The following is a 12,440-nucleotide window of genomic DNA, read 5'->3' as shown; positions in this document are numbered from 1 at the left end:
TTTCAGGGACGAATTTAAAGAATTATTAACTTCAGGGATTACTTCGAGACTTGAGTGCAACTTCAGGAACTACTTTAAGACTTATCTCTATATTTCTTTACAACATATATTAGTCCTTAATCCTTTTTTGTTTTCTGTAAGTTCTTGACAATGTATAATATTATAATAATCATTCTAAAATAATGATTAGTTCTTGACCTTTCATCTCTCATAAAATAAAAGATAAATTAATCTTTAATTATTTTTAAATAAGTGATAAACTAATTATTTATTTTTCTAAAAATTGTCTTATTAGAAAACTAACATCATCATAATTGTTTTTTTTAAACACTAATTTTTTCAAAAAAATTATTCGATTCTGACTTCGTAGAGTCGGCTTGTACGTAGGATGTCCCCCACTCTCGTCCTAGAGCACTAAGAGGCTAGAGTTTTTGAAACAAGGGTCGTAGGAATGGCACACTAACTTCATCTTGCAATACTAACCAAATTTTACGATTAGAAGTATAGTCACAACTAATTCGCAACGTGTATCCTCCGAGAATCGGGGAGTATATCCTCTTTTCTTAGAGACCTGAAGGTCGCATGTGAGGCAATAAGCTCTATCAAGATCATCAATCCAATTCGCAACACATTGCATCTAGGAAATGGCGAGGTGGTGGCTTGAATGAAGGTGTGTTGACATAAGAGCCTAGCAAAAAAAATCTCTACGAAGTCTTCGCGTCGACCCATTTTGTTTCTTGTAGGCACATGATATTAATCTTCCTTCTTATCATGATATCCATCACCTCCATAGATTTTTCTGTTAGAGTGCTTATATTCCATGTCCAAAAACTCAATTTTCTGTCGATTCGACCTTTACCTTTACCTGTTTCTTTGTGAAATAATTTATTTACCCTCGTTCGTTCACGAAAACGCAGTAACTCTTACTCATTTAACATTACACCCGAACACCGATGCAGCGGCTCTTATTCATTTGACACTGTATTCGAGCCATACAGCGCGTTGCTTCCAGACAATGATTTAGCTTTAGCACAATAATGTCTTTGATCCATGTCATGAAGATTCGACTAAATTTTCATGTTGGTTATCGAAGGCCTAACACAACCCTTCTCATTTATCCGAACTTAGAATTAACTATATACTACAGGTATAATATTAGCAGAGTTAAATTTATAATTTAAAAATAAAAATAAAAATATTAATTTTTTTAAAATAATAAAAAATGACCAAACAGACATGATAGAATCAATTGAATCATTAATTTTAACGTGAAAATAACTTGTTTAAATTTAAAATATCAATATTAAATTATTAAGTGAAGATTTGTAAACAATATTTTTTTATGTTAAATAACATTTAAGAACAGCTATTTTGGCATATAACAATTATATAGTGTTGAATTAATTGTTTCTAATAAAATAACGGTGATTGTATTTATATTTGTAATATGATAAAATTATTAATAAATGAAATGTATCTATTGAATAATTTTTTTTCCCAAAAACACGGAAATATAGACAAAGGTCATACTATATATTATATAATATAATGAAATGATGAAAATAAATGCTTGCTAAATAAGTCTTTACTGTTTAACGAAAAAATAATTAGCAACTAATAACTATAAAAACAAAATCAAATTCTCACAAAACGTTATTTTTCAAACAAAATATTAAACATTAACTAAAAAAAATAACTATGTCCCCATAAAAATATTATTTTCCAATTTAATGGCCAATATCCAATCTCTATACTCAGTGTGATATAAAACAATGGCCCAACAACTCATCATCAAGAACGGAACTTGGTTAACTCCGTTTGAAATGTTGGCTCAGCTTCAAAATGCACAAGCCACATTTGGGAGAAGCTTTTCTACAAAGTCTACTCCTTTCTAACCACGTGTAGCAACGGTATTTAAATAGGAGAATATCTGTATATTAAATCTTTACCGTAGAACGACCCTTAACTAAAAAATCAACTTGTTTTTAAGAAATGGTTCTAATTATAATATAAAGAAAAAAACAGGTTGGTTTTGAATTGATTCAAATAAACTATTTTTTGAAGGGATTTGAAAATAAATCAATTTTTTTGAACCACAACACAATACATGATTACATGTTAGTCATTAATCCTGCATGAGTTGATGTGAAAACAAGTATATTTTACTCTTGAGTTTCTGAAAATAATAATAATAAGTTGATCGTTATTCCTAAATTATAAAGAGCGTTACCTTTAATTTCGCCAATAATAGACGGCACTACAGCAGTGATAAGATTATAATAAGGTGAAAGCAATGAAAAACCAAAAGATTCGGAACTCTTGAAACAATTGGTACACTTGATTATACCATGGAATCGGATCCCATTTATTACTACTACTAATTTATATCTCTATCAAGAACAGATTCATTATTAGGTATTTTACCCCCTTATCCATAATTCCGGCCACATTCATGTTGCCGATTAATCAAAACTAATGCTGTTGTTGTCTTGTTGAGTATCAACTATCAACTACGGAAAAAAAAATAACGGCGTTTACAAATGCAGTCTTGGGGTCAAAACCACGACTCGCAAGGCAAGGGTCGTTTTCCTTTTTCATTCCTTCCTGGAGTAAGGATAAAAATGTAATAAAGTGAAAAAATCATGGGCAGTTTGGTAACACCGGCCCTGGCTTTTAAAAAGAGGCTTGCCGTTGGCAAGAGCTCAGCATAAATACAGCTGACGAGAGAGAGAGAGAGAGAGAGAGAGAGAGAGAGAGAGAGAGAGAGAGAGAGAGAGAGAGAGAGAGAGAGAGAGAGAGAGAGATGGAGGGAGATGAGGAGAAGAGGTACGCGGTGTTGATGTGCGCAGAGGATTCGGAGTACGTGAGGAAGAAGCACGGAGGGTATTTTGGGGTTTTCGTAAGAATGCTGGCGGAGGCAGGGGAGACATGGGACGTTTACAGGGTGGCCATGGGTGAATTTCCAGACGAGCATGAGTTGCCTCTCTACCATGGCTTCGTTATCACTGGCAGCTGTAACGATGCCTATGCTAATGACACGTGGATCCATGACCTCATCAATTTGCTCCACAAACTCAACTCCATGAACAAGAAGATCCTCGGCGTTTGCTTCGGCCACCAGGTAAGTGCCAACTTCTTCCTTTCATTCCACCCGCTACTTTCATATACATAACCAATCAATTACTCAATTATTCTTTTAACCTTTATTTATTAAACAAGTTAGGATTTACAGATTCAAATTTATGATAACAAAATAAGTATATGTTTGCGTCGGCATCCTTTTGGGCCTCCTTTTTAACTTAATTTCACATGTTGCTGTTCATACCCAAGTTAGTTAGTGACGAGACATGTATATTTTGATTTTTTGTTTAAATAAGTACATTTGTACATATCCAACCTCATGGCCCACTAGTTAGTGTCATATTTAGTTAATGAATTATGGATATATTTCAAAGAAATTTTAATTAAAATACATCCTTAATCTGCATCCGTTACTTTCAAAGAAAATGTATCTTTTACTATATGGTAATATACATAATGCATATTACGTCAACATTTATTTATCTCAATTCTGAATAATATTTACGAAATGAAACTGGACCAGAATTCCATACATGATACATCGCCTTTATTTTTTTAAATTGAAGATTACTTTATAGATTGGACGGGGGTATATTATGACGTATAAGATAATTAATGTTATTTGCCAATGTATAAAGCAAATTGTTTTTTAGCTTTTGCTTGTGAAGGTTTTTATATTTGTATTTATGTACCAAAATCGCATCAGATACTTGGGCGTGCATTGGGAGGGAAGGTGAGTCGTTCTCCGACTGGTTGGGACATCGGTGTCAGAACCATAACCTTGTCTTCATCTTCACCATTGGCACTCTCATCTCTCGACATTCCATTAAAGCTTTCTATTATTGAGTGCCACAGAGACGAGGTGTGTGCATGCATCCTGCATGTGTGTCTAAATTATTTAACTATATTTAGTATACACTAAAATAAGCTATTAGTATAAAATATATATTGAAATACAAAACACATATTGAAAATATACACAAATACACTATGACTGGTTTTAATGGCTAATTTTAGTATACAAATAGTATTGTTATACATTATTATTATTATTTCCATCAAAATTAAATTATTATTATCTCATATATATGTCTACCCTGAGATTTTATAATATAATTACGTGATGATAACATGGGATTTAATTATTTTAGGTAAGAGAGCTGCCAGCTAAGGCAGAGGTGATTGCTTGGTCAGAGAAAACTGGAATTGAAATGTTTAGGTATGGAGATCATATTATGGGAATCCAAGGTCACCCTGAATACTCTAAAGACATTCTTTTGCACCTTATTGATCGCCTTCTTAACAAAGATTACATTATGGTATGTTACCAGTCCCATCTTCTATTTTAGTTCTATATACACATTTCTCTGGCTACAAAACAAAAATTAATGTGGAGACTATTTGAAAAATTAAATTTGTTAGTGACTAAAATATTCTATAAATTCTAAGTATGATTTATAATATGACAGGATGATTTGGCTGTAGAAGTAAGGGAGAAAATTGCACTTTGGGAGCCAGACAAAGAAGCATGGAAGAGGGTCTGCGTTAGTTTTCTCAAGGGTCGGTTGTGATAAATAATGCATACTTAATTAAGGAAAGGGCGGGTTTTGTAAATAAATGATATATTAATGTGGAAGAGAGATGAGATCTATCATATCATATAGGAGTAATTAATTTAAGAAAGGGAAATTATTATGTCAATTTCCACTAATGCAAGCACAGCTACTTTTGCATATTAGAGAAATTATGTAATTGCACATCAATGTCAAATTAATTAACTAGGGGAATAAAACTACCTTTACTAGTATCAATCTTGAATTGAACTAGTTGGTGAAAAGTAGAAATGCATGCTACTTATGAAATCATACCCATTGTTTGAAAGCCTTCTTACCATGAAATAAAAATCATTTTCTTCCTGATGCCGTCTATAAAAGTTGAATGAGTGAATGAATCTAGAGGCTACATATATAATATATATAACTAACTATACCAAAATACCATCCAGTATAAAGTTTCATTCTCTCCTTTATCTAAATCTAAAAAATTCACAAAAGAAATTTAATAAACAGTATTATAAATTATGGTTGTTTTTGGCTAATTTTCTTTGGTTACAAAACATTTTCGATACGTCTCATCTAAACCAACCTATTAAATAAACCAACCTGTGTGGACGGATAGAATCATATAATTACACCAATCATGTGAAGACTGTTGTATATAATTACATCAATCGTGTGTTATGTGACCCTAAAAATAATTTAGCCTTAATACAGATACGTTGTACATATATTCTAGCGCGGTGGTTTTAGGTATAGATTCGTCATGTATGCGTGTTTAAGATCCATGTGTTAATTATGGATCTTGGTTTTATAGGCGACATGATGATATGTAGTACTATTGGGAGTTGGGACACATCTTAGACGATATATATGTTTCTAGTTAGTTTGTACTTTTGATTTACTGAATATATTAATTAATTTATTTTGGAGGATAAAAAAAACTATAATGATAGCAAAAAACATCACATTTACATCAAAATTATTGACAAAAAATCTCTCACTTTTAAATATATGTATATAATCAATTTATAATTATTAATTATCAGTATAAGTTTGAAACGTTAATTAGAAATAATAATTCACATATGAATATATATTATAAAGTGATCACGTTTCCAAAATGTTCCAATTATTATTATTGTTGTTGTTATTGGTCATTAAGTTATATTTTCATCTTTAAAAAATAAATATTTTGATTTATACTAAATATATCATTTACAAAATAAAATAAATAAAAATAATGTAATATATACAACCAAATTGAATCGATGGATATTTATTTATTATTTCACTACTATTGATTCAGAAAATCAGATCATGTTATGGTAAAGATTATTCTTTTTGCAATAGAAAAAAAAATCACATGCAATGCTACTCTTTTAAAAAATTAGTTATAATCTACGTTATATTCACTCAACTTCATTTTGCATTAAATATTTTTTTCCAAAATATCAAGGTTGTCACCGAAAGAAAAAATTTATCATACATTCCCTTAATTACCTTATTATTGGAGGATTATATTAATCTTGTATTCTGGACCAGCCCAACTAACCGAAAACCCAGCATCGGCGCGACCCGCCGATTCGGCAACATGCCGTGACCGAACCAGGAAGTGACCCACACGTTACCTCCTTAGTCCATGCATGAAATTTGCCGGCGAAAGAAACTTTATAGAAGATGGTTCTATTCATGTGGAACTCGCTTAAGTACAGTCTATATAAAGGAAGGGTCCTAATCCTTCCTTCGGTACGACACTTGTCTTTTATCTTTTCTGCTACCTTTATACGGAATCTGATTTAAGCATCGGAATTTCTTTTGCAGGCGACTCTCCCACGTTATATCACCAACTTGAGAGGAACTCAAGTCCACGTCCTTTCCCTTCCATATCAGCCCGTGGGATCCCGTCACGCAAGAGTGATTCAAGCTCCAAATCCTATCACCTCGAGACATTTGACGTAACCAATCGGTTCAGGACTCGAACAACCGAATATCATGGAACATTGGATACTAAAGATATATCTATATCAATATTCCAAAAGAATTTAGAAATTATAAAATTAAAAACATAATCAAAGGTACATTTTCTTAAATTTACGTATCTCTTTATTTTAAGTTTTAAAAATACAATTTACACATTAAAATTAATTATTAAAATTAGTTATAATAGATGTATTTATATATAAATACATGTGTATTTTAATTTATTTTTAATATATATTTTATATTTTAATTTATATTTTATATCTGTAATTAATTTTAGTGGCTAATTTTAGTGTCTACGTCATTGTTTTAGTTTTAATGAACAACTCACCTCTAACTAACCTTAGGTTATACTATGATCTTCCCATCTGCATGATTACTTGAAAATGTCCTTTTCGACTTCAACTTATCCCATCCAATTTTTATATTTTATTGGAATATTTGATGTCCAAGGATTCTTACCGGGACATTTTAAATGCGTTTATTTGTACTAGTGTGTCATGTACCAAATTGTTTTAAGGTTTTGTTTTTATGGCTTATTATCTTATGACAGTAGTGAAATTCTCTTGAGCCTAGCTATTATAGTTCAATTATCAAATTAAAAACAGTTTTTGATGGTTTTCTAATTAACATAGGTTAAACAATACGATAATAACTATGACAGTGACACAGATATAAAAAAATCTGGATGATAGGAACGATTATAAACACAACAATTTTTCTTCTTTTTTCTATTATTATCTTGATGTTGGAGAGCCAAACTAAACAAATATTGAATACTATTAGGCTTTGGGCTATTCCGATTTCTAACTTCATTTCATGTATGCTGCGTGCTTTTCCATTATTGGATGAGTTGTCTAATGTTTATTTTGTCACATATTTAGCCAGAAAAAAAGAAAAAGCATGGTGTGGTTCTCCCAATGGATCGGTTGGCAAAGTCAGCAATGATCAGAGACTCGTACCTTATAATAACGCGACTTTGATTATTGTTGCTGTCAACAACTTCTTTTAGTGGATAATTACATAGATTCCTTAATTTGATGTAAATTAATGTTTCTGTCTTTGATTATAATAACGCGACTTTGACTATTGCTGCTATGAACAAGTTTTTTTTTAGTGGACAATTACATAGTCTCTTTAATTTAATGTAAATCTATGTCTCTGTCTTTGATTATAATAACGCGACTTTGACTATGGTTGCTATCAACTTCTTTTTTTAGTGGACAATTATATACATTTATGGTTTATTTTTTATATTATTAATTATTAATAAAAAAGTTTTTAAACAGTTAGTTACTCATCTATTATCACATTTAAAATGTTTAATTTTTGCAACAGATAATGTAATGAGATTATTTTTATAATTAACGGTTCACTAACCAAGATATATTAAATTAAGAGTATATATCCATTTTGATCCTCAAAAAATTTCGAATCAGACATTTTAATTCTCAACTAAAATTAATTACTCAATTGATCTCTAATAATTAGCTCTGTCAGTCATTTAGGTCATTTGCTCCATCAACTCTAACGGAGGACAAAATAGTCCCTGATAACTCTAATAGGAGACAAAATGATATTTACTTCTTTTGTTCAGAAATGACATTGTTCTCTCTCAATTTCCATTATATCTCATATGACACTAATAGTCTAATACTGTAACTTCAAGCTACACAATACACACTCTGCAATTTCAATGTTCATAAGAAGAAAAATCCTCAACTTATTCTTAACTAATTCATAGTCAGGAAACTAATGACTATGTCTCTCAAGTACTTGTCGTCTTCGATGGATCCCATGAATTTAGACAGCAAGTCTGATTTGTTAAGATCCGTCGTCGTCGTCGTCGCCATCTCCCTCCTCTTCTATCTTATCATCTCCATCACCACATTGTCCACCACTCTGATCGCTTCCTTCACCAATGTTCATTAATCACTTCATATATGAGCTGCATTAATGACATTACTTGTTGTATTGATAGCTTGGATGCGAGATCAAAATTGTCTGCCAACTTGGGCTCCAAAAAAGAATGAATGAAGCACTAAGGGTCCATTTCAAATGAAAATTTGCATATGATGTAAAAGGAGAATCTTCTCATGATGTCCTAATGTCCAACAATCTATATTTCTTGTCGGAGAATGGAGAAAAGTGTGTCCTTAGGGTAGTTGTAGAACTTGGTCTTGAGGATGTGATGAACGTTGTCGGGGTTAAAAGTGATGCTATTATTGAGGACGTGGAAGTGGATGCTTTTGGTGGGTGAAGTGCGGAGGAAGTAGGTGTATTAGTCACAGAGATTTAGGAAATGTGTGATTCATGACATGTTGAGATAGGTACGATACGTGTGGCAGTTACACCATGATTTGATCTTGGAGTTGAAGAGGAGGAAGAAAAAGATAGAAAAGAAAATTGTGATAATGAAAAAGGAGAGTATCAATATTAGGATTATGCGAGATATAATAAAAATTGGGGAATAATAGTGTTGATTTTGAACAAAGAGGTCAGGAATTATTTTATCCCCTGTTAGAGTTGTCAGGGATCATTTTATCCCCTGTTAATGTTGACGGAACCAATGACCTAAGTGACTGACGAAATTAATTGTTGACGGAACCAATGACCTAAGTAACTGACGGAACCAATAATCTTAAATTAATTCACCATTATTTTGGTTATATCTCCAGGTAGATCTTCTTATCTTTAATTTTCCCAACATCAACTGCCAAAAAGCTAAGAAATGTGAGTATAAGTAGTTTGCATCTGATGATCTTATTTTAGTGATAAATAAAAATTACGGTATACATTAGAGTATGATAATAATTATGATCAAATAAATGCAACTTATGTGTTGGAAACTTGGAATAGTATATTTCTTATTTTCTTCAAAGAAAACAATAGAATGGGCTTAACATGAATTAAAAAAACAAAGTGCTAAATAGGTAGGCAAATATATAAGATAACAAGATCCTTTATGAAAGGAGAGCACCACAAAATAAAGACAATGGCGTAAGGAAAAACGTTGATTGAGTTTATATATGTCTCTCTATATATTAAAATTCTGTAAGAAGTGCCGCACAAAGAAGACACAATAATATAAGAGAAATCTGATCCTAAACAATCAGAATTCACAAAGTAGAGTGCATAGTCCACAAAGAAACAATAATTAAAGGAAAACAAATCAACCACTTCCAAATCACTACGCATTAGAGGGAAAAGGAAGAGAAAAAAAAAAGGCCTCTTTCTAATAAGGCTATTTGACCTAACTGAGCCTTACTTTGATTCATGTGTGTATGTATATAGACAAAAATTTCGTAATGGTTCAGTTTGATGGGCGCTTTAATTTCCACTGAGTAGTAAAATGCACGTAATTTATGATCTCGCCGTGTAATCCAATATAATTTAAAAGCAATACTATATAATCAGTAAATATTATTATTTTTAGTTAATATTTAATAAAAATAATTTGTATTTATATTTATAAAAATTTTATAAAAAAATATAATTTTATTTATATTTATTAAAACTAAAATTTATACACATTAATCAATATAATTTATACATATATTTTTTAGAATTTATACACATTAATTAATATATTTTATACTAAGGATTTTTCATCATTTAAAGGAGCAAGAGAAAACCAGGAGAAATAGAGATAGAAAGAAAAGGGTTTTTTATTCGTTTCAGGCTTTCATAATGTATGGGCAAAGTGCTATCAATAATTTAGTGTAAAAAGGAAGTGCTCTTCCTCCAAAAGAAGCATATAGGTTTGTCCACAAATTGCCGAGACATAGTATGGGAAGGAAGGAAAAATTGCCAAGTTTGGTAAATTAACCCAATCAAAGTTGTAACGGTGGCAAAACTTTATGATCATAAAAGGCATGCATCAATCATTTTTGGCCTCATATAAGATTGCAAATCAGGAAGTCTTGAATTTTTTTTCCATCGTTAAAATAAAAATAGAGTTTAATTAGAATACATTATCAATCATATCTCAAGGTAAATATTTGCAATGATATCCTCGCCAAAGTTGGCCAACAACAAAATGAAGATTCAAAACTTATTACACATTGTAGGTGAGTCCAATCAAATATTTCTTTTTCTTGTGTTTTCTTTTTTTTTTTAATTAAAATTTTTTATAATTAATCCTTAAGTTCCAATGGCAAATCCAGAAATTTGATAAAAAAATTGAAAATTAAAATATTATATAATTAAATATAATATTATATATTTAGTAATATATAATCATGCTTAATATTTTTTAATTAAAAAATATTAATAAGTGCTTGTTATATAAAAAAGTTAACTTAGTTCTTATAATTTTATTATTTTAAATTTGATAAAATATAAAAATTATCTATTTTTTAATTAATTTATTTTGTTGAGTATTGTTTACCTAAAAGCGGATTGTTTCTTGGACTTGAACGTGAGGTCTAAGTTTTTTTGGGACAGCATTCAACGTTTTTTGGTATCGCCATCTGAGTTTTTCGTGAGGAGATGAAGATGGTATCTGCAAGGGATTTTAATACTTGAGTTAATAAGAGTTTCAAGCATGTTTTTAGTAGGTTGGGTTCTCCATATACCTAAGAGTATTGGTGTATTTATAGTAGAAAAGATAATTATCTTTTGAGAGTAGTTCTACTTTTAACGGTGGATAACTGTTCTTTTTTTCCTAAAAAAGTTGTTGAAATTTCTCTTCTAAATAAATGAGAGATATGTTAAGAATTAATTACCTATCAAAATAAGTAAAGATGAGTTGGGTAGGTGTAGTAGTAGTTAGATTTACTGAGTGTGCCTCTATTCATTTGGAGCTATCTATATTTTTTGGGACAAAATATGAATAAATATTATTATGACTGCAAATTATATTTTTATGCTTCAAATCATAAAATAACATGCAACAAAATAATATAAATAAGTTGTTCTAATAACTTTGTTATATGTATTTAAAATATATTAATTAATAAAATATATAAAATACAATATTTTAATAAATTTACTTAATATATTATAATTTTATTATCATGAATAAATAAATAAATTTTAAAATAATTTACTTTTATGCATGTATTATAATATATAAAATTTTTTTAACATCTAATTAAGTGTTGATGTTATTATAAATATTAAAATATTTTTATATGATAATAAATGTAAAAATTAAAAAAAGTATATTTAAAAAAAGTGTAAATATTTAAAGATTTAAAAATTTATTTAATCGAAAAGTGATTGAAAATAATATTTTCCTCAATCTAAGGATTGTTACTTGTTTTAAAATTTAATAATTTAATTATTTATATAAGATAATTAATTATTCTATTTTTTAAATAAAAAATAAAATTATATAATATATAATAATTTATATAATTAAAATTGTTAACTTTTCTTCAAAAAAATTAAGAGGGCCAAGGCCCTATGCTCTTGGATCCGTTCTTGCTAAACTTGGTTGAACTTTATTATCAAAATAACTTGGTCATGTCACGGATTTATTTATACCATCCCATATTTTTTTTCTTTCTTTAGCTGTTGAGTTTATATTTCGGGGTGTGCATCGTCCTAAGATTGTTTCATTACAATTTTTTTTCTTTTTTTCATTTTGGGCCCCGTTGTCAATAAAAACAAATCAATATGTTATATTTCTTTCACCTACTGTTTAAAAAGTTATTCAAAATCTTATGTGATTAACAGACATTATAAATTAGTTTTATAACAGTAATCAGTGAAAAAATTGACATGTCATTCATGTCATTTATCAACTAGTTTTTATAATAAAAAAATGATCTAAAAATAGATTATATGGCATTATAAATTTATGTCAAATAGTTT

General features: G+C 29.8%; 1 protein-coding gene across 1 annotated transcript; it reads left to right on the top strand.

Moving 5' to 3' along the window:
* The first annotated feature begins 2,583 nt into the window (after nucleotides 1–2,583).
* On the top strand, nucleotides 2,584–4,997 carry LOC112791316 (gamma-glutamyl peptidase 5). The gene is made up of 4 exons (XM_025834100.3): nucleotides 2,584–3,121; nucleotides 3,788–3,943; nucleotides 4,233–4,400; nucleotides 4,551–4,997. Exons 1-4 carry the CDS (start codon nucleotides 2,804–2,806, stop codon nucleotides 4,650–4,652), a joined length of 744 nt encoding a protein of 247 aa, XP_025689885.1. The 5' UTR covers nucleotides 2,584–2,803; the 3' UTR covers nucleotides 4,653–4,997.
* The last annotated feature ends 7,443 nt before the right edge of the window (nucleotides 4,998–12,440 follow it).

Source organism: Arachis hypogaea, chromosome 3, assembly GCF_003086295.3.
Source record: "Arachis hypogaea cultivar Tifrunner chromosome 3, arahy.Tifrunner.gnm2.J5K5, whole genome shotgun sequence".
In the NCBI taxonomy this organism is placed as follows: domain Eukaryota; kingdom Viridiplantae; phylum Streptophyta; class Magnoliopsida; order Fabales; family Fabaceae; genus Arachis; species Arachis hypogaea.
Note: the sequence above shows the minus strand (reverse complement) of the source record. Positions and strands in the feature narration are given on the sequence as shown.